At 35.2% G+C, this 27915-nt stretch overlaps 2 protein-coding genes across 3 annotated transcripts in view; both read right to left on the bottom strand.

Annotated features, from left to right (window-relative positions):
* On the bottom strand, positions 1 to 23444 carry LOC146587417 (uncharacterized). Its single transcript, XM_085319731.1, has 8 exons — positions 23407 to 23444; positions 17286 to 17392; positions 10705 to 10810; positions 8953 to 9126; positions 8067 to 8166; positions 4594 to 4691; positions 2675 to 2807; positions 1 to 1241 (listed from the first exon to the last, which is right to left on the bottom strand). The coding sequence occupies exons 1-8, from the start codon at positions 23442 to 23444 to the stop codon at positions 1116 to 1118; spliced, it is 882 nt and encodes a 293-aa protein (XP_085175857.1). The 3' UTR covers positions 1 to 1115.
* The window catches only part of APOOL (apolipoprotein O like), a 22397-nt gene continuing 15630 nt past the window's right edge, over positions 21149 to 27915 (bottom strand). For both annotated transcript variants that reach the window (XM_085319632.1, XM_085319631.1), the window contains exon 9: positions 21149 to 26368. In XM_085319632.1, the coding sequence (XP_085175758.1) occupies positions 26271 to 26368 (98 nt within the window). In that variant the 3' untranslated portion in view covers positions 21149 to 26270. The remainder of the gene's footprint in view (positions 26369 to 27915) is intronic.

The following is a 27915-nucleotide window of genomic DNA, read 5'->3' as shown; positions in this document are numbered from 1 at the left end:
TTTATTATTTATAAAACAGGTTACAATGAAAGCCACTGTATTTCAAAGTGCAAAACATTTGAGCTGTTAGGATCAAAGAGATAACTATTTAAAGAAGACACAAAGTGAAAAACAAACAAGGGATAATGGAATGTGCTCACAGGCTCAGGCGRCTACAGTCAATACTTTAGTATTTGATTGCATCTTGGAATACTGGAAAGCCAAGTACCTTGGTTATCTTTGTACAGTTGTGCCATACTCAACAAGACTAAGTGGCAATGCGTGAGAACAGAGCCTTCCCCTCAATTCTGCAGGTCATCCATGTACACAAGAATACAGACTTTACTATGCAGTTTAAATCCGTATTTGATTTGTGGTTTTAATTTCTTAAAATATTGACTCTTTAAGGGGGAAAAAACCAAAAAACAAATAAAAGGCAGAGTCTGCTGTTTGCTGACTCTGAAYGCTATGCTGTCCCGAAGAACCTCTGTAATTTTCAACAGAGAAACTTACAGTCTTAGCAAAAGCATTACGTGAGGAACCAGAAGAATGCATGAAGGGGGACATCATGACACAGAGTGGAGCAAACATCACAAATAAAAGCATGGGTCAAATAGAAACCGAGAAGAAAAACTATCTGGCAGAAGCTGTCTTTGAACAAGACTTACTGTGAAACAAACAAAAAAAACCCCAAAACAAACAAAAAAATGCCTCCCCACCCTGCTTTCCATTTAATAAGGATTTAAACCTTCCCTTTGTTGGGAAGCAACAACGGAAGAATGATGATTACCACACACATTTGACATTTCTTATACTGAGTTTTGAGAATACTTTTTCTTTTCTCATGAGTTTTCCTGAGGAAAAGCTTTTTGTGATAGGTACTTCTTGTCATTCAGGCAAAGGAGAACACTGTTAACCACAAAAGAACCCAGGGATCCTGACAGATGTGCAAGAACTTAAGCACTACTTAACAGCAGCTATATGAACTAAACGTAAAATCAAGTATTCAGAAAAAATTAAATTGTCATCAATTACACAGTAAATAAATCAGATAGTATTTTCATAAACATCATATTTTGTTCTATAATTATTTTCTATACCTTTTCTTTGCAAGAATTTCTAAGAATTTTTAGTAGTTAGTATCTACTTCCTGCATGTCCTAGCCTATAAGGTCTTACTGATCTCTCATCGTTTGGATCATCCCTTGGTCGTGCAGCATTGAGAGACATTTCAGATCTAGGAAACATTGCTACATCATATTTCTGCAAAAAGATTAGAATTAAATTGTTAGCATTTGACGTACACTTATTCATATGCTTGCTATTAAAACAATCTTATTAAACTATGCTTATATATGTCTTTTGAGTATTAGTTTCTGAATTTATGTGCTAATGAATGAGTACTCAGCAATATCCTTGGAAGATTATTTTCATGCCAATTACTGAATATATTAGACTTTGTGGGCAGAAACCAAAACAGGTATTGAAACATTTAAAAARTTAAAAATGTTTCAGCAGTGCCTTCAGAAGCAGCAGCTTCAGAACATTTTGTTGCTATTAATTTTTTTAAGAACTGAGAGGGCTTCTGTGGCATTTCAAGAGAGTCMAAAGAATTATAGAGCTAATGTGAAGGACAACACATGGCCAGACATGGCCACTTACATTTCTTTTGACCTTCTGCTGATCCTTAAGTAATCCACTGACCACAAGCCTACAGATAGCACATGGAAAACTACTACTCTAGAAGGAGAATCTTGTATTTTCTTTCTGTCGTATTTTTTTCCATTGAGTTAATAGCAAGCAATTAGGAATGCATGATTCTAAAACAGAGACACACACACGCACACACTTACAAGTCAGAACATCTTAAAAAAGTTTTGTGCTAATGAAATTATTTTTGTAGCTATTAAATGACATTTAAAGAAATAATAATAATAAAAAACCCCTTATATATCCAAGATAGGTAAATTAGATTGCAGGCTCTGATATAATGTATGCCTGGCAATAAATTTACTTGTACAGTAAAATACACAGATAATATTTTCAGCTTAAGATCAAAGGACATCTCAGCTCAATTTAATTAATTTTCACCTCCTCCAAAGGACCATCTTTTTTTAACATTCTTTTGCAGTTCAAACACAAATCCTTTTGAACTGAGTATTCTCTTCGTAAAATGTTAAAAATTTTATTTTTACAGTTAGACTTAGGCTTCCACAAAAAAGGCATAGCATTGGAGAAACGGGCACAGAGCTTTTAAGTGCTTAGCTTTCATATCAACCAAATTCCCTTCATTTTACAGTGAGTTAGAACACAGAATGCCTGTAATTCCTCTGCTATAGCTGCAGGGATTATTTCTATACTCACTCCAGTATCTATTCTCCCTGAAAGGGCTGTTTTGGGCAACAATTRCTCAGTTCAGTGAAAACCTGTTTTTATGAGTAGTCACATCTAGTTGCAAATGACTTAGAAAATGATTAAATCATTGCAAACTTCATCCACTCTAGCATAGAATTAGTAGATATATAACAACCTTGAGGAAAATACCTGTATAGCAGAAGGTATTTGTAGACCTTTTATTAGGTCACATCTTTATTTAGTGACATAAATGCTACCAATTTGAATGACAATAACTTGTTCTCAGTATAAAGACACAAGATTATATATTATATACTCATACATATATTATTTATACATACCGGATACCGTCTCTCCTCTGCATATTCTGCATAAGGCAAATTATTGTTTGGATAGGCAAATCTATCATATTGATGAGGCTGGTGTGTCGGAGAGTAGTCCCTTATTGGATCTGGTCTCCTCGCTGGCATGGGACTATGCAAAAGTTTTTTTTTTTTTTTAAAAAAAAAAAGGAGATTTAAAATATATGTACAATAACACATTACAAATTGGATTCAGTATTTAAAATGAAATATAAAAATAATAATGCTCAGGATTACTGCTTGCATGACATTGAGACATCTAAATGTCCTCTCCTGTGTAAGTTCATTTTACCCCCAGACTCTCATCCTCCAAAGACCAATAAAAGTGAATGTACAGATACAAGACATTCTCTTTGAGCATTTTTATTTTATATATAAATTTTTTAAATATATGGCTTGTATCTATCTCCATGTTTTTACTACATCCTGTTGTGACATAGCACCAATCTCGATTTGGTTTTATGTCATCAAACAGTGCTGTAACATGTGATTTTCAAATTTGGGTCCTTTTGCACATTTAACACAACAGTAAATAGAATTCTACAAAGATAACGCATGTTAAATATTTTTTAATCGTAGAATATCCATTACACCAGATACAGGAATACTAGGGCAAAATGCTAATAACTCTTTCTTGTTTTCTGCCCAATTGCACTGAGCATCAGCTAGATTACAGTGAAACTGTATCGTACTTGGTAGTCTCTGCTATTCATTTGCGCTTTTCAGCTTCTCAAGTCTTATATTTCTCATGACAAAATCTTCCCTAAAAAACGAACACCTTTTAGGAATAATCTGAATTAAAGTATCAGGAATATTCTAAAAGATGTACAGCATACATTCTTCTAGAACATAAAAGCTACAGCCAAGCTCTTCTACAAGTAAAAAGAAATACAAAGTTTCTGATATAAACAGAAACTCGAAGTGGCACTGTAGTTAGTCACATAAACCATCTTTGAATAACTAAAACTTTTAACATATAAAATACACACATTTAAAATCTGAGTTGTATGGTTTTTGGGTGTTTCTGCTTGCCACCTTTATTTATGTAAACTCTATTAGAGCTGCAGGGTTCTGTGGTTATTTTGATGACACATTAAATTCCTGATGTAGCTTCAACATTTTCAGTGTTGCATATTAAAAAAATAAAGCCTTCTCAATAAACAAAAGTATCAGAAAGCTCTAGTCTTTCTCTGTAGAGGAATTTGGAAGCTTGTCACTTATGAGGAAAATGCTCTGCTATCATTTAGTTCCTTCACGATAAATACATTTTCTGCAAAAGTTGCAGGTAGGGACTGCAACAGTTGGTAGGTGTCAGTGGGGAGGACTGAAGTGAAAACGTACAACTAATGAAACTCTGATTCCTCTTTTCCTACCATTTCCAACCAAATGGTCATAATGAATACATTTTTAATTTTTAAAGGAAAACCACACATGTTCATTTCCAAGCCTACAAATAAATCTGTATTTTAGGATTTAGCTTCAGAAACAAGAGACATATACCCCAACTTTTCATTTTTAGTGATACATTGGGAAAACAGAATATAGGTCAGCATACTTCAGAAATATTATATAAAACCTAGGTAATGTGAAGTCTCATGTAGCAAGCTGATAAATTTAGTTCTGTATACTTGCTCACATTAGTGCTGATGCAGAGAATAGTCCTAGAATTCTTACAGTAACACTATCTGAGTTGAATGAAAGGTAGATAAGAACAAATTCAGAAAAAAATCTCTGTCAAGGACTCAAACTGTAAAATAACCTATATGAGTAATGCAGTCAAAAAAGCTCAGCCATTGTCATTTTGTCATGACACCAGCAGAACTACACAGTAATTCCAGTCTCCAAACCAAAGACCAAGTAGAATGTAAATGAGCAAAAAAGACAGAACAGCAGCATACCTGTAATCTTCTAACTGACTTGGGGATGAGTGCCGATCAAAATCTTGCCTTGTCATTTGAACTTTTGGCATTCTTGTATTTTGCCCAGCCCRAATATCCTATATATAGTGGATAAGATGGTTTCATAGAGCAAAATGACAAGTTACAGAAGTAGCTTATCACGCGCAGTATGTTTTAAGTTATCTTTGATGTAAAAAAGTGTATAAACCCAGTTGTTTAGTAATTACAAAATACTGCCTTAGTCTACTTGTTTCTGACATAGTCTAATATATAGAAATGCAATTTATCTAAAAGACTCAGAGGAAGAAAGGCCTTTACATGCTTAGGTAACATGAAGAACATCTCTAAGACATAATAGGGCAACAGTCCAAAGGTTAGTCTCTGTATAAGTAAACTAGGTATTAAGGATCAAGGCCTGTAAGTTTTGTTGATTCAGTCAATTAAACATTTCAAAATGATGCTGCTCCATAGTGGGTTTACCCCTGATTTATTCAAAACTGAGTCCAAAATTAAACTAAATACAGTGACTGATAATTAAGATCAATGTAATACGGCTAAAGACTGGCTTCTGTCTTCACAAATGTATTGCTAGAGAAAAAAGGAAAACATCATAAAAAAATCAACATAAATATTCTATATTGTTCATAAAACTAATAAGTTATGTTTGTTTTCTAAATATATTTGTTTATACAAAAATATAAAGACTTGAAGTAATTTTCAAAACAAGATAACCTCAGGAGAGGTGCAACATTCAGCGTAGTTCATCTGCAGGAGCTGCAGCTATTAGAGGCAAATTTCAGCTTCCTCTTTTGCCTCCATCAGACAGCTTTGGTGACAGTTTCCCAGACCACAGAGCAATGCATGCACTAGTCTGGCTTGTTGTCATGAAAGCAAAAGCTTGAGATAATAAACCATGTTTTTTTTACAAGCTTGTGTTTCCTGGTTTAGAATATCTACGCAGGAGATAAGGCAAGCAGAAATATTCCATGGACTACTTCGGGCTGCAAGTTGCAATCTGAACCATGATAAAGCAGGAAGTACTGCAGACTCTACCTGAAGTCATTCTTTATACTTTACAATTTTTTTACATGAACACAGTATGTAGGATTTGGCCGAATTCAAACCTTGAAAAATGATAGCATCATACATACCAAATTCAGAATTATTTACATATTAAACTAAACAGCACCATCTCCTGGTGAAACTAAGTTCATGATTCATTTATTTTTCACAGCATTTCCAAGCTGGTAATATTTTACAGTGTATTTAACAGGAAAGAATATATCAGATCAGATTATTTTCTTTTTTTTCTGCATATAGCAGACACTGCCTTTTTCTCAGACAGTATGCACTCCTTTTATACATGATCACTTAGAAGTATAGCTCCAAAAAAAGAGTTGGGAATGAACACACATAAAATAAATTCCTGTTCATCTTTCTCTGTATTTCTCATTTCCTGTTCCCTTTTTGAAATTTATTTAGCCATCTTTTCTTTGTGATACTAATACAAGAGATGAGCTCTACTACAAAGAACATTTTGCCTAATACAGATAATTGCCAGATCATTAATTTAGTCAAAATGGCAGTGGTTTGGCACAGGTTACCTTTGTAACCTTGCAAATGACCCAATCTACCCTATCTCACAGAAATGTTGTATAGGTCCCAATGAAATACTCTGTTACAAAGGTGATCCATGTAATTCCATTTCAGATTTGATTCAGAGCCTTTTTCCTTTGCAGAGAAAAAAAATCAAAATAGGAAATGGTTAAATATTCTAGCCCCCATAACTATTTCATTAGGCAATCAATTTTAAATATGTATGGCCAGAACTGCACCAAAAATGCTTATACATTAAGTAGTTATACACTATTATTCATAGAAAGTGCAGCGGAGAAGAGACAAACATTACATTTGGTATATTTGGCCATATCCTTCTGATTATCTGAGCTGATCCTCCAATCTCCAAAAATGTTGTTGGACGGCATTACTCACAACATGAAAAGGAAAGAGTCATATTATTGCAATTTAAACCTCCTGTGAATTTTTATTCAGTTGAAAGTGGACTAAAATATATATGAAACAAGTATTTCTAATTCACATAAAGTTCTAATCTTTGATTATGGGCTTACAGAACTGTGTGGTGTTCATTCATAGAGGGTCAGAGCCTCAGCTAGTAACAACTGGTTTGTCTTAGTTCATTTGTGTAGTTATGCTGCTCTGCACCAGTTGATCACCATACACACCTTTTTTTACAAAAATAAGCCTGACCCGTTGTCTCTGAAGAAGACTACATAGATCAAACCTTTACTAGGTCTCTTTACCTGTACTCTTACAAGTATCTTGTACTTGCAAAATCTATTATCGTACATAAGAATATAGGAAGAGACTCACTGATTCAGGTCATCTAACGTACTGAGAATGGCCAGTTGTGGAAGTATAAGCAGAAAATATGAAAACAGCATAAACAGAGTATTACTGATACACTGACATAACTTCCAGTCAGCTGCATCTAAGGTATTAATTGACTGAGCTAGTGTAGAGTCCGTGGCTGTTTGCAAAAGCAGATAAAGTGGCCCAATACAAGTAGAAACCCACACTGACTTTATGCATTCTAGAAGGATTTGCTCTGGATTAGTCTAGTTTGGCCTGTGTACTGAATGTTCATTAGAGGTTAAAACATGTCTTCTAATTTACTTAATTGGAAAGGAATCAGTTTGTGCAATCCCAGGCTACTCTGAGATGTGAGCTACTACACAGAAAGTCAGGACAGTCAGAAATTATCTACCTCAAAGCACACACCCAGTCTGAATATCCTTCAGAATATACATCTAATTTTTTACATCAATTTATACCATGACAACATCCTGCTGGATTCCGTACTTTACAACAACAACAAAAAAATACTTCTGTTTAAAACCTYTGCCTGATTTCATTCCACATTGCCCAGTTCCTGCATTAAAAAGAGGGAAAAGTCATTTCTTAGGCCGTTTGTCCTCATACAGAAGTCAATATTGATGTCTCTGAACCTCGAGATGTACTACATCCCCTGTTGAGATGGGGGCTCAAAATTACATGCAGTAGTCAAAATGTGGGCATAACTAAAATTTGTACACTGGCATCATAATGTTGCTTCATTTTTTTTTCCTTCTTAAAATCCCTAGCTGCTCCTCTGTTTATGATTACAAGTGAGCAGCAAAACAAAGTTTTAGTTCCTAGTTCTTTGTTTTCTTGTCTAGTACAAACTAGATGCACTTGATCCTTGATGAAGAATTTCACTTTCTCATATGCACTGAGATGATCTTGGAAACCAAGCACTGACTAAATAAAGATTTTAAACTCAGATTATCCTTTTTTACTAGCTGACAATTCTACGCTATTTGTATACCATTTTACTRGGTCACAAAATCATGCCTGACTTCCACTGGAATCAGGAGCACGTGATGTGCACCACATAATGACATCTCTTCTCTTACCCTCGGCAACTGCTGAGAAACATGTCCCAAGTTATCATCCAGTTCAGCAGAATACGCAGGATTATGCCGTGACTCATGGTGTGGAAGATTTGTCTGTTTCCTGGTGGTGGGAAAAACTCAATGTGAATTTACAGCTTTAGCAATAGTTTTGAGGTTCTTCATGAATCTTTTTGCGCTGCAGATTTGTTCAACAGCCGTATCATAGGTTTAGAAGTACAGTGACAATGAGTATGAGAGCGCTACACATTGCTGCAGTTCTTCCATGATAGAGGAAGCACCAACAGTATACACCAAGAGGGTTCAATTAAAGAAGAACTATCCCCTCCATCCCCCTCACATTTTCTGCATACTTAGGACAGACATCAGTTGGCGGGGGGGGGGAAGCATTGAAAGCAATCAGCTGCTGAAAACTGCTAGTGCTTAGGATCACAGAATGGGAGAAATAGTGTTTAACCTGCAGGACTCTTGGTCAGTGTTTATTAGTCTTATTCCAGTTTTTGTAACTTGCAGAAAGACAGCCAACGCTTAATAGCAAATAAATCAGTGAGACAGATTTGGTAGCCTTCAGTTAAAGCAGTAACCCAATTAAAGGACTTACTCATTTTTAAAGCTTACCTGGTTACTCTTAAAGAGGAGAAACAATGACCWATTCTGTGTGAACTTCTGCTTGCAATGGTAAAGAGTTGAGTAACTATAAAATGCTTTGGTAAAATGTCCTGATTTACTTCTAAACTATGTAAAGAATATTTTGGCAGAGCATGCTATATGCTGATTTTATTGYTTTAAATATCCTGAGGTTAAAAATTAATCAGAATACCAGATTTCTTTTGTTTTACTTCCATTTTGATTATAAAAAACACTTCTAATTGTGTCCAGAATAACTTACCTGGCTTTTCTACCTTTACAGTAGTATACACACTGAAATATTACACCAACTACGAAAGCCAGCGCCACTGCAGGAAGAACAGTTACTAGAATCAAATCCAGTGTGTTCCAAAGTTGGTTGCATTTGGGCCCCATGTACCAATATTCCCTCCAGCCCACTCTGAAGTARTTACATCTGTGAATAAAAATATTATTTTTTAGCAAGATTTATCATAATTTAAACATAAGTAATACAAAAAAAAAGGAAAATATTTTGCTCTATGTTTATTAAATACTAAGAGGGTCAAGAGATTAAATATTTTTACTATCTGAAAATATTATTTATCTGTGATAATATCTACGTATCTTATTCTAGATTTGGTGYATATGCACTCTGCCATGTCACTTGCCATGAACCAAGAACTATGTGGCAGTGAGTCCAAGAAAATAAACTTTATTGAAAATAGCTTATATTACCCTACTCACTGCATGATTCAGGTCAAAGATTTTTGGCCAGCTGCAAGTATGACAAAGTTTGCATAATTCCAGAATAGTCTATGAAAATATAACTGAAATACCATGTTCTTATCTATCACTATGATACTGATGCATCTCCAGTGAAAAAGCAGTAACACAACGGATAGTGAATTCACAGAACATGCCTCTTCTGCTTTTAATAGTAAAAATGATAACGGGATGAGACTGTTGCTTTTTCTTTAAAACTGAATCACTTTCTTTAATTCAGGGCTTTGTTTTTCCTCCCAAAGCACCACTTGCATTTCTAACAGAAAGGATATCACTAGAATGGAATGTCCCTAGCCACTGTTGTGATGGAAAGGTACTTTTGAAAAGGATTTTGAGTCATTTGCTGATGCAAACACTCTGGATTTGGGTAACTTTTTCTAGAAGTTTGAATTGGATCCCTAGTGGTGAAAATACTTGTCTTAYCTTATGTGCAGTAGTATTTATATTGAGATGGACATGTATTTTCCATCATATATATATAGTTTCAGGAATGTAGCATTCTATTAGTCTGGAATTGCACTGAGCTAACATTTAGACAACTTGATATTAGCATACTCATTTACCTGACCTGGTATATTGGCTACAATGGTAACTCGGTTGTATTTACATGAACAACAGAATGCTGTAACTAGGTCATAGAGAAATTATTTCCTTGAATCATTCCAGTAATCAGATGAACTTCCACACTGGTATTTTCTTGTTGACTTCCTGCTACAATAAGTCTATGGGTCTAATTATGTTTAAAAAAAAAAAAAAAAAAAAAAAAAAAAAAAAAAAGATACATACTAGATAAGGGAACAACATTTTCCACTCAAATGACTAGGTATTTTTAAAAGAAAATAAGTAAAGACATAACAGGTAACAAGAATTTTGTGTATCTCAATGATTTTTAAACTCTAAAGAAGTTTGGATCAAATCGGGGAAAAAAAGTAACTTGTCATTACAAAGCTTATTTCAGTTTATAAGTAAAATGTCTGAGACAATATCTAGTATGTCAAAACTGAGGATCATAATAATTACATTTAATCTAAACTATGAATTTGATGATCTACATACATTCTAAAGAGGAAAATGTTCACTTAGATCCGTAATCTGCTGTTTTGTAGCAGATTTATGAGYTTATGCAGACTGTGAATGAAGATCAACATCCACTTTCATGGAACACATTACAGGGTCTAATTTTAGTTTATCATTAATAATATAATTCATAAACTGYATTTACATAGCATATATTTAAAACAACCCTTACTTGCAAAAAGGTTTTTCATCTTTACATTGACAAGAAACATTAGTTGGACAGAAGTTATCTGTATTACCCAGGCAGTCCTGAAAGTCATCAACTCCTTTGCAGTTGGCTGTAAATCAAAATAATAATAATAAAAAAAAACATTTATTGAATGTGATTAAATATATGTAATGTATTGTTAGTGGGCTATATTTCTAATTACATCTGAAATTTAGGTGTCATACTTCGTAAATGATACTGGATCTTACTTTTCAATGACTTGCACCTTCACAATTTTGAAATGATCTGAGGAATGAATATTTACCCACTGAAATCACTTTACTCAGAACTTGCACTCATCTTCCACTTCATCCTTCATTAGCCAGTAAATTGTATAGCTCATATTATTATGATTTCTATCATAATTATATCATAACATTCAAGTGTGGCTGTATCTAAATTGTCTTGTGTATAACATTTGAATTCTTGGCAAAGAGTAGAAATCATGAAACCTGAAAAAMCATTGAGAGTCACACCCTCTATATATAATTCTCAAAAAACCTTTGGTGTGTTTTGCACTGGGAATATTCCTTAGGTGGTATACAAAAGGATTTGTTTTGCATTAATGTGAGTTCTGCCCCATCTCTTTTACTGTGCAAGCATTGTATACTGTAAATTATGTTCTAGAAGCTGAGTGCTTACAGTACTTTGGAGTCTAAAATTAGCTTCCTCCTCAGCAATCTTAATCTGACATCAAAACTCACTCAAACCCTATATTCTGTGCTACCCATTTCTTTTTTATATAGGACTGACTGAATGCTGTAATCATCATTCATATCAGCAGGCTACAAGCTGACCAGAGGTTTTGGAATAAAATCAGTAAAGCCTATGAATTAAGGCAGATGTACCTGAAATTTTGACATATAATTTATAACTGAATGAACAATTGCAATACACTACCATATAAATTCAAGGAGAGAATAAAAACTAGAAATATGTACGTTGCAAGGCCAGACATTATTATGATACTCAAAAAAACAAAACAACCCATACAGCTGAATATTATTTTGGATATGCTATTCAGAACAAGAAGATACGCCTTTAGAACAGAGCCATAAGGTCCAAACTGGAAGGAATCTTCAAGATCATTCTGAACCTATCCAGGTAACAGGCAAGAGAAAACTATATCAAAGCATAGGTAGGACTGCTACTGTGTTGTTACTCTAAGCAGAGATTCTACACTACGAACAGGTGGATTAGCAAATTCATGAACAATGCATTGCTGAGCTAGAGAATATGCTATAGGCAGTCTTTATTTCAGCTGCAAAAGTCTTCTTCCCTCCTGCCCACTTCCCAAGACAATTAATCCAACATTTGTTGTAAATCAGAATCTAAATGCGTATCTTTGTAGTTATTGTAAATCAGAATCTAAACGCGTATCTTTGTAGTTATTCTAATTCCATGTGAAATTACAATTACACAGTGATCAAAGGCTTCCATTCATACAAATTTAGTTAAAAACATCATATCCCTTTCTYTCAAGAGGGCATCAGAATCAGAGCATGTTCTAAGACAATGTAAATATGGATCATACTTCATAGTTATAAAGTGCAGAACACCGAAAAAAACCTTAGTAGTATTTTGTATCATATTAGGCAGGAAATAAAAAACAGTAACATTTTTTAGTTAACTGTACAACCAGTGGTAGAATTCTTTTAGTGCTGTTACAAAAACTGCAGAGGGAATAGAAAATAACCTAATTATCAGTAACTGATGATTGAAAAAATAGTAAGAAAACCAACCATCAAGCTACTATAAAATATTCCCATTAAAAAATATTCTGCCCAATACTATATACACTAAGTCAGAGACATTTCTTTTTTCTGTTCATTCTATCATGYTCTTAATGCTGTAATCTTCTGAATGCACAGAAATACAGAACAATAGGTGAAAGTTCACGCATTTTTGCCTTGTATACCTGTATCTCTACAAAACATCACTATGTCAGTAGAGAACAAGAACTACAAAACATGTAACAGCAAACATACAGTAAGGCAGTTATCACACAAAGGTCTTAAGATCTTTGTTGATTTTCCATATTTAAAAATAAATTCTACCAAAGCCATAAGGAGAATTTTATCAAACGCAATACCAATGGTATTGCAATATGTTAATATCATAGGTAAGCCAGAAATTTGACAGAAACACTCCTTTTTGACAAACTATAAAGCAAAAATACAACCATTCCTTACGTTCTGAAGCTTGTTGACACAGTGAATCACTGGCCATCAACAGAATGAGAAGTAAGACTCTAACACTGGACATCTTGAAGCTGACTGTGGTAACGGACAGTTTCTTCTGGCCTTTGTCAGTAGCAGAACATACTTTTCTTTCCGATACTGTTTTTTCCATGCAACAAGTCAAGGATCATGGATTTTGAGCTTGTTTTACAGCATCCTTCTCTATAAAGRATTACTAATTAACTTGCATCAGATGCAACTTCCTGGTAACGTCTTCAGCATTTTTTTTTTTTTTACAGCCGTTGAGTAGTTCCATAAAAATGTTTCATTAACCTCTGAACTTCCCAATATCTGAATACATATGCAAAGTATCCCTTTAATTACATGAATTGCCACACACTGTCTGTCATACGCATTCATTTGTCCTTGTTTTAGAGTTATGTTACCTTTTAAAGACGACAAACCTTGAATGTATTTGAATACAAGCTTCTTTGAATATATTCTGTTTTTAAAAAAGCATCAAAGACAGATAAGCAACCTAAGGACCGTGTTCTTAAGACGTTTTTGTTCCTACAACAAATTAAGTCTTGTTAAAGTAATTATYGCAGTTCTGGTTGCAAGGCATGTTAGAGCACAAGCGTATGTTACTGACACCTCTTCCTTCAACCCACATCCAGTTTGACAGAAAACTTGTTTGCTATCTTTCTGAATTTTGCATGATTTCATAATTTCCAATCTCATGACCTTTTTCTTAACTCAGAAATTTCTGCATTGGCTAGACAAAAATTCTACCATTACTCTGATTTTTTTGAACCTTTTTTATTTTTTTTTTAACAAATGTGGAATTACTCTCAGACTTATTTCAGTCCCTTTAGTCTATCACAACCTGCAGCTAAATTGACCACAGTTGCAACTGAAACAAAATTGACTTTATAGTATGCTTTTCTTCCTCTAGATTCACAAAAAAATTAAAAGACAGACAGAAAGTAGGACAGAAAACACAGGGCAGACACATTTGCAAGCAGCTGCTCTACACAGCACATGTCTAGCATTTTACAGGCCTTCTGCTTTTTTCAGTTTTAAGGATTTGATTTTAGCCAATTCCAGGAGCCTGCCATCATGAGCCTTAGGCCACGGGAAAGATAAGGATTGTGATGCTAGTCTCCATTGTGACTTCCCAACTACTTACATGGTCCTAGCTTAAAAGAAAAAAGATCTTAGAGATGCAGAAATAAGATGTAACCAAAACGGAGGCAAAGAGTGAGACCAAATCAGTACCTCAGTAAAGGAAATAGAGGAGGAGGAAGGAAGTATTTCTGTTTATCACCTACTCAGTTTCCYCTCTGACATGCTGAATGAGGAAGACCACATCCCAAGTTACATCCCAGAGGTTCAKCTCTCTATCTGCAAGTATCTGATTCTCTGCTGGCACAAGTTTCTTCCAACCCAGGCTTTGATGCTGGCACCATGAGTCACTTTCGAATTCGTCCAGCAACACCTCAGGACTGTCCCGAAATCCTGCGTCTCATCAAAGTAAGACAGAGGAAGGCATCTGAGGCAGGGATGTAGTATCTTTTCCCTAAATTACTTTTTAAATATGTACTAGAATTTTTTGCTCCTCGCCATTACCAAAGTGAGCATTTTTCCCAGCTGTTATTTATACTGTTCAAATGATCTACAATGTTATAGTTAAGAATGCAAGATATGCTCACAGCTCTCACATAGCAATCTGAAGGTTTTCTGTATTGCCAATTTACTTCTCCTTTTCACTTACTTCAGTAGAAGTTGTTACCTGTCCCTCATATTCATTCCCTACCTTTCCTCCAAGATTGTCCTCCTTCCATGATGTTTTAATCTTCTCTCTTTCAGGTTTTTATTTTAAAAGTATGCAAAAATTAATCCAAGTGCAAGTACCAGGGAAAATAAGCTGAGAAAACGTAGAGAGTTACCAAAGACAAAAGATAAAAAGATATGATTTAAATGTCACCTTCCCCTATCTACATTAGAATGCTGTGCCTTTGTAAACTCTTAAGCACAGAACTGCTCTCTCAACCCATAAATTCTTGTCTGTGATTTGTAAATATGGGAATGAATTCAGATGATTAAACAACAAAAGTAGTTCTCCTGATGTTCACAGTCATTAACCTTTTCTTACTCCCCAAAACTGTAATTTTCTGATCTATGGCTTGCAACAATCTTAAAAAGGTAACAAAGGCTCTATTAATTTGAAGCTTTTAAATTGAAAAAGAAAAAAAAATGAGCAGAATATACAATAAAGGAGATGGTACTCAACTAGCAGCATAGACTGTTATGCTGAGCTGTATCACATTTCTGAACTTTGATTTCTGTGACTCCACATACAGCTTGCATATTATAAACTGTAAGACAAGATACATAATTTCAACCCAGTGCTACCAATATTTTGTGTTAAAACTGGGTTGCATGTAACTACATTTAAAAGYAAAGTACACTTCTATACTATTTCATTTTTGAACTGATAGAGCTACTATTTATAGGTGAGCTATGCCTATATGCGAGTTCTAAAACAAACYGTGGAACCTGCTGCTAGACTGAGAACAGAATATTTGTGAGTAATTTTACATTACATTAAACAACGTTACTTTGCGCTAACAGTAATTTTATGCATGAACACTTATTGGCCATTCAGTTTCCCTGAGACGTGAAAAAAAAAAATTAGAACACGATCCACTATTCCTCTCTTTGGGCATTCATTCCCTCAACTGATGAAGTATTTATCCAAACATTTACTTAATTCCCATAAAAGCAAACTCCTGTTACTTTTTGATTCCTTACACAATCTTTACTTCTGTAAGCACTCACACAAATCTGTTCCTCCCTGCTAATGACTTCAGAAGCTGCAAAACTGAGGGAGAAGAGAGTATATAGGGGAAACAAAGATCGGCAAAAGGTGCTCCAACTCCAAGTTGCTATCACTTACGTTCCTTTTATCATTAAAATTATTTCTATTATTTGTTTAATGGATGATTTCTAGAAAGCTATGAATAAGCTACAGATCAACAGTTTGATAAGATACACTGTACAATGAACACTTTGTTTTTCAAATGTTTTAACAGTCTTTATATTATGATGAGCAGGAAGCTTTAATGACCTTTATATTATGATGACCAGGAAGGAATGTGATAAGAGACACATTAGGATTGTAAATTCAAAAGAATTCTGGGAAGAGGGAAGTGGCCTCAGCTGCCACATGTACCCGGAATGTCAGCCCRAGCCAAGTTACAAAACAGGTGACAAAGGGAAAGAAGAGGGGAAGGAAGAGTTTCTCAAGCCTTTTGAGACTTGAACGTATGCTTAGAAAGGTCTGCAGGGCAGGCTGGCCATCAAGTTAACTAAAGTGGATGAGACTGGAGCTAAAAACAGAATCCTGTACTGATATCCATATCKAGCATTAGTTTTTCTGGTTTAATTTTTCTCTTTTTTCAGCCTTGTTTCCTGAGAAAGAGGAAATCCTCTGGCAAGGATGAATGGCAATCAAACAAGCTGACAATTCTGCACACCCCTAAACTGTCACCTCACCCCCTTTTCTCTTTTAGAAAGTTCTTTCAAAATTTTCTATATTCAACAACAAACTGTAACATTCTTTCTAAATAAATAGTTTAAAATGGGAAAGGGAAAAATAAAACTAACAAACCACACTCAGCTTCATGCTTTTTCCAATTCCTCAGCTGTATACTAGACTGCAAACAAGGGAGAGTATTTTAATACTGACCTACAAAATAAAGGTTGACAGGCTAACATGCAAGAGTGATACCACAGTGCTCTTCAAGATATAAAAGCTGGTATTTGCAAAAGTTTAATCTTATTAAATTCATACATTCCTAAGCTTTAGAACTGTATTTCATGCTGCATTTCAACAGCATAAATGGAGTTGAATGTGCTGTAAACAGAAAGGTATCCCATGAAATCATCTCTCAGCTTTTGTCACAGCTCTGACAGTACTGAACATGAGAAACTCGATTGTCAGATCCCAGTCAACAAGATCTGTGTTTTGAGCATGTTAAGGCTAAAAAGGCACAGCCATCACTGAAGGTCTTGACATACACTATGAGAATGGAGATTCTTTGTCTAGTATTCTAAGCACTGAGATCCTGAAGTCTGATTATTTGCTTAGATTAATCTAGAAATACTCCTTATGCTTAGTAATGCCAAATCATATGATTCTGAGGAAGTAAATTAGTTATTGTAAATACATTTAATTGAAAGCCAAGGAGTCACATTTGCATGAAAATGTTTAACTGAATGATAGTTTGACAGCCACGAGGATGCAAATAAAATTTCCTGAAGCTTGAGAGTAGTTAAGATCACTGTTTCCTACAGAGTTACCTGGAAATAAACTGAAGAGAATTTGGGATGATATTTCTCCTTGAAACCATAGATTATTTTTTTTCCTCAGGTAGTTCAATTCCAAAATTACAGTGACTTTAGTGTCTCTAATTARAAAAAAAAAGTGCAATATTAATGCCAAGAATTACTTCRGTTGCATTGTACTCAGTTTACACAGTGTTGTACATTGCAGTTTTGGCAGTAGGCCAAAATTGTCCACTTTCCTGTGTTTCAATCTACATTAATGAGAAATAATTGTTCCCTGAAAAAAACAGTGAGTGCAAAACAAGATCCTGAATCTACAATGACCTCTGTGTGAATGCCTCTTGTCATTCTAATGACCTATATAGGAGTAAATTGGCATACACACAAAGTTCATGAAGGATTAACTTCACTCTGAAGTTACCATGCACATTAGTTTTTAGGATGGTGCTCCGGAAATTTCTCTGTAACTGATAAAATCTCAATAGATTTCTTCCTTTGACAGGAAGGAGCTGCTTATGAACATACACCAAATGCAGTTACATTAACAGAGGAAGGTAAACTTCAACCTTTACTTTTCAACAAATAATTATCCATAAAAATCAATGCCAAGCATATCACAGATTTTGAAAGTTTACTTCTTTGTTTGGAGGCCCAACCTCACAGCAGTTTAACACAGTGGATTCTTTAGAGTTAAGACCTCCTCACCCTGCCATTACATTACTTCACAGCAGATCTCTGAATCACACTAAGCTTCCTCATCTAAGAGCAAAGAAATTCACATATACTTTACTAAAAAAGAATTTTAAAAGTGGTGCGATCTGCCATTAGAAGTAATGCATGAAGGTAAAGTAGAATGATAGAATCAGTAAGGTTGGAACGGACCTCTGGAGATCATCTAGTCCAACCTCCCTGTTCAGCAGGGTCACCTACAGCATGTCACACAGGGTTGCATCCAGGCGGGCCTTGAAGATCTCCAGAGAAGGAGACTCCACAACCTCTCTGGGCAACCTGCTCCAGTGCTCTGTCACTCTCACAGGGAAGAAATTCCCCCTCACRGTCAGGCGGAACCTCCTGTGGTTCAGTTTCTGCCCATTGCCTCTTGTCCTGTCACACGGGACAMCTGAAAAGAGTTTGTCCCCGTCCCCTTGACACCCTCCCTTCAGGTACTTACACACATTGATCAGATCCCCCCTCAGTCTTYTCTTCCCCAGGCTGAAGAGGCCCAGCTCTCGCAGCCGTTCCTCATAGGGCAGATGCTCCAGTCCTCTGATAATCTTCACAGCCCTACGCTGGACTCTCTCCAGTAGCTCCATGTCTCTCTTGTACTGGAGAGCCCAGAACTGGACGCAGTCCTCGAGATTCATGAGGGCTGCCCTTAGCAGTGAAGACTGAAGCAAAGRAGGCATTCAGTAATTCTGCCTTCTCTGTATCCCTTGTCGCCAGGGCCCCCACCCCTTTCAGTAGCGGGCCCACATTTCCCCTAGTCCTCCTCTTGCTGCTGATGTATTTGAAGAAGCCCTTCCTGCTGTCCTTGACATCCCTTGTCAGACTCAATTCCAGCTGGGCCTTTGCCTTCCTYGCTGCGTCTCTACATACTCTGACTGCATTCCTATAATTCCCCCAATTAGCCTGTCCTCTCTTCCACATCCTGTGTATTTTCTTCTTCTGTCTGAATTTGTCAAGAGCTCCTTGCTCACCCATGCAGGTCTCCTGCCCCTATCGCTGCACTTCTTATTCATAGTGATGCACCGCTCTTGAGCTTGGAGGAAGTGATCATAGATGCCTGAATACTAGCCAGCTCTCCTGTCTGTACACATGCTATACTCTTCTAGTTGACACTTATTTCCTCTTTGGTTCAAGTTCATAGCTGCTGAATGCTAACTTTCAAACATAGATACCTCACGTTGTGTGCTAAATAGAACACCTTTACCCAGTGCTTTTAAATTTGTTTAAAAGAAAGATGCATAAATGTAAATGTTTTTTAATCTGGTGAGTTGTTCTAATTAAATGGATCATGAAATCCCTTTAATATAGTTAATATTCTACTGACTTTCTATTGCATGCTGATATTTTACTGAATGCAAGAGGTTCACGCTAGGCCTCACAGAACAACTGCAGAGGTCATCAGCAAGGTTCTCTTTTCAGCGCCTGGCTAGATAACAAAAAATAAAACAATGGATTAAGATTATCCCTCATAAGCCTGAAGAGCTTTTCGCATTAAACTCCATGTACCCATTTCTTTCTCTTATCTTCTCAACTTCTAAATGTTCAATATCAAATAGAGTTAGGCATTTTACAACTACATTCTAGGTATAGACTATGCCTGGACTAATTTTATTGCCTGAGTTATTCAACTAAAATAAAATTATAGAACAAGGTTAATGCTGGTAGCCGTTCAGTTGCTCATTAGCTTTAATCTTAATTTCAGATTTGCTTCAAGATGGCTTTGGAGAACACCCTTTCTACTACTGTTTAGTTGCAGAGGTTGAAAATGAGGAACAAATAGAAAGTAAGCTACAAATGTCTGAAGGCTTGCAAATAAAACATATAAAGGTTACCAACACTTAAAAATATGATTCAGCTTCAGTTCAGACCTATTATCTGATCACAGCATGAGAAATGCATGGTATTTCTTCMGTTGTTTCAGTAAAAGCAATTTCCATCAACCCATAAAGAAAACAGTCACAGAATGAACTGCATCTTAGAATAATGGTTTTCTGACTCTGCCCCTCAGAAAATTCTGAACTCCTGCAAGCCCCCTTTATTTCTTCTTAATGAAGAAACTTTTATTTCCTCCTACTTCCTTTTCTCCATCTACAACCTTTTAGAATATACTGACATACTCATTTCTGCAATACAAAATAGGTCTGGTCACAACATTCGAAAATCTAAAGCTTCTTCAAATAAAACAAAAAAAATGGGTAAAGCAATAGGATTTTCTGACTTTTAGATTTCCTTCTCCTTACCATTTCTGTTTGGTCTGTACACTTGCTCATCAATGCTGTGGTAACAATAAAATAACTTCTAGAATGCTTTTGATTACAGTCTATCTTCTTGACTATAGCTTAGTATCACACACTTACAAGCACATATAAGGTTCACTTCTTAGAATCTCCAGATGTCAAAAGTATATTCCCTGAAATAAAGATTAGCATTATTCATAATAAAAACTTACACTTTATTTATAAATATGTATTTTAAAATATATAAAAGCAAAATTATATAAATATATTAAAAATAAAAATATTAAATTTTCATTGTATTAATGATATGCAATGAGTAATATATTACTAACAGTGCACTATTGTAAAGTATATTACAATACAAAAAATATTTTTATAGATACTATATTTATAAATTATTTAAAATAAGAASTATATCATTTATGTTTTCCAGTACATGCTAATGTTTCCAGTTAACRTAAGTACAAACTTTGCAGTACTCCACTTTAAGTACAGTTTCTGCATTTTAATGTCATTCAGAAATGCACAAAACCTTTACTATGACATAGCCTGACTCTTGAATAGCTATACTGCAGTTATTCAGGAATCATAAGGATAAAATCTGTCATGTAAAATAGCGACATTTCTTACTCCCTCACAATATTTTTCTTCTTTCAGGGAGTTACACTGTAGGTTACGCCATGTACTACTTTACTTACGATCCTCGGATTGGTAAATTACTTTACCTGGAAGACTTCTATATCATGRAACCCTATCAAGGTAAATTCAGTGCTATTGGTCTCATTCTTTTAACACTACATGAGTAATTCTTCCTACAAGGATAAAGCCCCCTTTTCCCCCCACTTCTGAGCCATACCATTCTTAAAAAGAAATTATCAAAAGAAATAGAAAGAAATTTCAAAATTTAGAGGCATATACAATTGAATACTGAGTATTAATATCTCCTGCATATCACTTTGACGATTTATTTCAGGAATGCAGGTCACAGAAATTTCAGAACTTAACTGGTGAAGATTTTTTCCAATAGCAGCAAAACACGTGATTCAATCATGATTATCAATTAACTTTTAAAATGCATTAAAAAAAAAGTTGACAATTTACCCTACAGTTGAGACAAAATACAAAAGCAAAATTTCATTTTCAAAAACAAGTATCTTGTCACCCTTTATGTCCAGGTGCTTCACAATGATATGGCAAAATAATGTATCACAATCAATTTTCTGTAAATTAAAAAAGGAATATAAATAATCCTAAATCTCCACATAACTAATACAATCAACCATAAATGAAAAGCATGCAGTAAATTAAAAATATTTCCTTACATTGTTATGTGCCCCAGTTCTTTAAAAGACATAGGATTCTTCAAAAGTATAATCTACATTACATAAAAATTAGCGTATATTCTCATTTTTTTGTCGTACCATTGTACTATGTAGTGTACATATAGTGTAGCGCATATTATTGTAACGCGAAAGAAACTACTGAATTTTTAGGTCAAACTGTAATTGAAGTGACTATAAAATGCCTCTCAAATGTATCAATAGAAGCGTTTCACAAACAAATCCATGTCCTACAATGCAACTTTTCACATGTACTTATGTTAATTTTTCTATTATTTAACAGGTTTGGGCATCGGATCTGAAATTTTAAAGATATTAAGCCAGGCACGTATGTTTAGAATGAGGATTCATGAGCATGGCATAATGCACATTTGATTTTGCTTTTTAAAAGATCAGTGGAAAGAAAACAAGATTGCGAACAATACAAACATTGCATAGTATCTTTACTACAAATTAATACAGAGATGTGGCTACAAGTTTCCATGTAGGTGTGCTACTTCCACCAGTGCAAGACTACTCCCATCAAGATGTTTTTTAATTGGTTTTAATCCCAACACCAAATTAATTCCTAAGCCCTTCTTCTCCCAACAGATTTCTCCCTTCACCTTGGGAAGGCTTTATATAACCCACTGGGCACTCCACTGTCCAGTGAAGATTTTCTTTCCTGAAGTTCTGCTTACTTTCCCCTTTTGTATCATTAAACTATTGCTTACATTATATATCACCCATTTTTATTCACCTAACTCTTCAACCATTTAGCATAAGTGCTATTCACCAGGTACACAGAGTTAAACAGAATCAGAGCTTTTTGAAAGAATGCCGCAAGGCCTTATCAGCCATTTCCATCTATTCTACCCCAAGAACTGGTGTTGAACATTGCCCTCCTTGATAACGGAGGAAAGGGAAGGATAATCAGGAGAGTTAGGAAGGCAGTTAGATTACACAGCAGAACTGTAACTGCTAGCCTACAGTAGGAGAGACAACACTTTGATATATGATACATTGCCACTTATTTGATCCTTACAATTCCCAGGCATTAGAACGTGGACTAAAGCTTAAACTGTCCTTCTTCCTCCTAGTATATAAACACAGTAGTCTAAATCAGCCTCCTACCTTTTCTCTGAATACRACACAAGATGACAAGAATTCTTTATAGAGAACTTGGGTCAAACAAATTTCTTTCAGTTTCTGACTGTATCATCAGCAAATTGTTAACAAGCACAAAAATTCACCACAGTAGAATACTGTGGTCAGTACTTTATGCTATTGCCAATGATCTTTGCAGCTTTTTAATTATCAATATTGTAGAATAGTATCTTTACTATGTTACTTTCCAACAGACAGCACTGCAGACCAACTGTAGCTGTATGCAGTTCCTTGTAGTTATCTGGAACAAGCCATCTGTGGAGTATTATATGAGATGTGGAGCTTCAGATCTTTCAACGGAAGAAGGCTGGCACCTTTTTAGATTCAACAAAGAAACGCTTCTCAGAATGGCAGCTGAGTAACGAAGAGTCACAGTCACCCTTCCATCATTTGCACAAAATCAGATTAATAACCTGATATAATCTGCCTTCCTTTTAGCAAATACAGCCCAAACATCTCTGCAATTATCTGCATCTTTTTKGGGGGTATTAAGTTCCTCTGGAATGATGAGTGTCTCTTACAATTTGTCTCACATAGGTGGACATGAAAAAGATTGACTGATGTTACTAAAGCATTATTTCAATGTATCATAAACCAGGTTTTACTGAAAAGTTCCTTTCACATTTTCTAGGACACAGAAATACAATTTAAAGTTTAGCTGCTGTCATCCTGAAAGAGAGAACATACCTAAACAAGATGCCAAGTTTTTCATACTTTTCCTCCATTTTGTTTGGCTGCACATAGGGAAATGGTCTTCTCTGGCTGCATTCGTTTCAACTTGCATTGAAACCCAAGTTCTTTAGTCCCAGCTTGCATTGAAACCCAAGCTCTTTAGTCCCAGCTTGTCAAATGTGAAGATTCTAAAGAACTTTTGTATTATTGACTAATCAGTTGATAGACAAATGAAAGAGTTACCACCCTGTGTAGAGAATAACAACTACAGAGGAATCACAAATGACTTAAAAAAAAAAAAAAAAAAAAAAAAAAAAAAAACCCTCAAAAGTGACAGAAGATAACCTTATTACTGGAAAAAAGCTTTCACATTCTCAGGCCATGGCTCACTCCTCATTTTCACCGATAAGAAATAACATTGCACACAGTAATATTGTTTTATGAGCTCTATAACTGTATTTCTCACACTCATCATCCATTGCTGTGGATATGAGCAATAATTTTGAAGTTATTTCCTAGAAAATGGTATCTGAGACTGCTCAATTCCCATTTAACCATGAAGCACAGTTCTATTGCAGTTTTGCCATGGGGAGTAATTTGAGACTGAATACAGCTTAGAGAAAGCTTTGTGCAGCATGTCCACTTACAGCATGAACTGCTTGGGAAATCAAGGGTTGCGACAGGAACTGCTTACATGAAGCATCTAGTTCTAGGCAGTTTAACCATCAGGAGAGCAATGTACCTTTTGCAGATTGTACCATGAAAAGATGTATAAGCACAAATGCCCCAACATATGAAAAGGAACAGACTAACATTTTGCACTACAGGTAGAGAGCAGGCTTTTAAAGTCCACTCTTGGCCTGGAAAGGGCAGACATACCTTTGCTATCCAAATTACTCCTTCCCCTGTTCACCGAGAAGTAATTCCTCTACATTATTCAGGACACAGTGTGAGACTATGACACCACAGTAAACTCCTACAAATTATCTAGATCATCTCACCTTTTACTGTTGACTTATGGTAGCACATCTCTCAAAGGACATCAGTTATAATTTAAATAAAATCTAGGAATAGAGCAGAACGTTTTTTCCCATATTTTTAATCCAGAATCTGGTCAGATATGGAAATGCGTAATATGATTTCTGCCATCCAGTCTTGCACTTGAAAATGATCTTTTCTTCATCATCTTTACCTCCATCCTTACATCTTCCTGTGCTTCCCTGGAGCTAGCATATGAAGCCTGGCCATCTAATTCTTCCACTCCTCTTTCTCCGATGGAATACCAGATCTATCTTGCCCAGGAGTTCYACGAAGTTTGATTTAAAATCCTCTAATTGCTGCCTGAACTGTGACAGTTGCCTAGGCCTTGAGAACTGATTAAAGAAACAAAACACATATAGTTCTAACTCAGCTGTCCCAAGCAAGTTTAACTGAACTCAAAGCAGAGTTCTTCTTGAAACCTCATTATGTACTTATTCTACTTTCCATTGGACTCCATATAGATACACCACTTTCCCTGATATGTGGATTCCAAAATACCAATACTTACAGTCTGTTCCTGAACCACACCTGAATAATCTCACCATAAGTGAGGCTATTATACAAGTCTCACTTGTGCTTTTGCTCAGTCATCATATGCTTTGTGCACATTCCACTATGCAATACTTTCTAACAAATTTTTAGTCCCACAGCGACACTAGGAATATTGTTTGCATGGTGCATATATTTCATTAATTGAAAGATAAGACAATTCAATAGATCAAAGGACAAACTACCAGTACAATGTCCTTCTGCAGTTTGCATATTAGAAAAATACTGCAGTTGATACAAATGTGATTACTCTAGATAGTAGGCTGATTATCACTGTATATGGATAACTAGCTGAGCTTTGCTCAGGCAAGATCACCAGATCTATTCCAAACCCTTTAAGAATGTTTTGAAGACAAATGAAGGTTGAACAAAACTAGAATGATACACGCAACCATAAAAATGATGCTTGAAAATTTCATTATAGTAAACAGCCAATTGCTAACCCTCTTAGACAAAAAGATAGGATTTCACAGAAATCCTATCAAGATCAATGGATATGGCATACAAACRCCAGGGAATTGAATGTTCATTGCTTATTACTACTTCTGCATTTTTTAAAATATTTATCTGCACCTTTAACCAATTAAAGGGTTTCTACTTTTAACATCCAAACCATAGAAGGTTTCCAACTTTCGAAACATGACTAGTGCACTCTATTTAAATTCAAACAATGTCAGTTTCATGGATTAGATAATTTGCATGCARTTCTTCAGAGTATTAGAAGCAGTTGAAAACTAAAAATCTTTTATAGGCTATACATTAGTTCTAGTATTTGGGCAGGGTGACTTAAGTACTACAATTGCACTTTATTCCAGAGCTGAAAGAAAAGTGAAACCAGAAGCCTCTGCTACATCAATCAGTTGGTTTCTTTCTTTCTTTCTTTTTTTAAATCAGGAACATATGATCAGAAGTATAGAGATATTTACATTTTTAAACATCCTTTGTGAAGTGATATTTATTAACAAGCTTGGCACAGAATCATCACTGTGAGGACACTGACAAATATCGTTTTTTTCAGTGTCTCGCTAATGACACTGATAATGAGTTAATTCTCACTAATTCTCAGTAGATAATTACTGTTCACGCRTAACACGTCTGTTAACTGCCTCTTAGTAGTGAAAAACAAAATGTTCATTAAATATAGTCACATAAATCAACAGTACAAATCGGGATATARGAAAATACCTTATTAAATTATACCTTACAGGGTATGTATCACAAGGATTACTTCTTGCCCTTTCCCCTACCCCTTATCTTTAATATTTTGCAACGACTTGTAAGCAGATGTCTTAGGTTCTAGTACTGTACATATCCACATCTTCTGGGCTGGATTGACCATGGTCCATAAATGCTGGGTCAGGTTTAAATTTTGTAGTCTTCACTGCCCCTGTTAGAGATATTAAAGAAATATTACATATATATATATATATATATGTGTGTGTGTGTGTGTGTGTATGTTTGTATGTGTCTGTATGTATATAGGTATATTTGAGCTTTAGAAAAAAGCTTACCAACAATTCTAAGAATTACCACATTACCAAACATTTAGGAATGATCAAAACATGTATGTTTTGGTTAAAGCTCTGTAAAAGATACAGGTTGATGAAGGCATGTTGTGAATCTTAGCACAGAGCAGTGGATGGAGTGTGGGCCTTCCTCTTACTCTCTGTACCTTATTACTACTTCCTGAACATGGCAGGTGAGGGAGGAAATATAATTCACAATGATGCTCTGCAATGCAGATGGAAAGGAATGGAAAGTTTGGGATATGGAAGAAGCTTTGATTCATTCTTTGCCCACCATTTGCGGAAGCACAGCTGTCTCCTAAATCCCACTAAATCAGCATCTTCCTTGAAGCTGCTGCACTGCTACAAGCAACTAGTATTTGGATAAAAATTCCAAATAAATGCAAAAAAGTTTATCTAGTTTCACTTCCTCATTTCCAAAATCCAATGAACGAAGTTTTCAAAAATGTTACGGCTTTCCACCTATCCTGGATGTCAAGGCACTAAGACAGGCATGATTACAGACATTGTAATTATGTAATTAAGGATATATAAAGGTCAGTTTTCTAGAACTGTGCCTCCCAATATTGGTCTGCTTCTTTTCCAGCTACATTAGTTGKTTTAATAATGGATGTTACGTCCTCATGAAACCCTTGCCCTGTTTACACTAGAGAAAATGAACATCTCTGACAACTCAGATTAATGAAGGACATGGGCATTTACTGGTTGTATTAGGGACATGAACTAAACTTGTGAAAGCAAAGATACAAGATATCTGTATACATAAAGCTGTTAATGAGTTTGGCCTGAAGCAAACGTAAAAAGATAAAGTATTCTACTAACTAAATCAGAAAAAAATATAAGTACAAAGCAAAGAAAGATGCAAATGTATTAGTAGTGAAAAGAAAAGAAAAAACTTCAGCCAAGTATGTTCTGCTTGCTTTCCAGAAAAGAATTCTAGTAAAGAACACAATAAAAAGAGGTAAACAAGTGTAACAGATAGCTCAAATATTTCCCTAAATTGCCCTAATTGCCCTGAATTATTACATTTTAAAATAAATTCATTTTTCAGTGACAAAAAAATTCTGCTTAATAGATAATTCTATTTTTCTTAACTGGCCTACCGAAATACTTATATATTAAATATGCTGTTATATTAACTATTTGATTAGCTCAGCCACTTAAGATGCAAGAACACCACCACACAAAACCTAGCAAAATAACATTAATGTCTACAGTGCATCATTTGTCAATTATATATTTTTCTTTTACCAATGTCTAAAGATATAATAGAATCAATACGAAAACAGAGGAATGAGCAGTGAGACACATCAGCCACTTTCACAAATAAAAACCCAGCTGCAATCCTTAATACTGTTCTTACGGTCTTCTGACATCAAAAAGATAATACAAGATAAGTATTTAATGA

The sequence above is a fragment of the Rhea americana genome, unplaced genomic scaffold (assembly GCF_003343005.1).
Source record: "Rhea americana isolate MKP2758 unplaced genomic scaffold, rheAme1 scaffold_6, whole genome shotgun sequence".
Lineage (NCBI taxonomy): Eukaryota > Metazoa > Chordata > Aves > Rheiformes > Rheidae > Rhea > Rhea americana.
The sequence above is the reverse complement of the archived record's forward strand: the minus strand, read 5'-3'. Positions and strand labels throughout refer to the sequence as shown.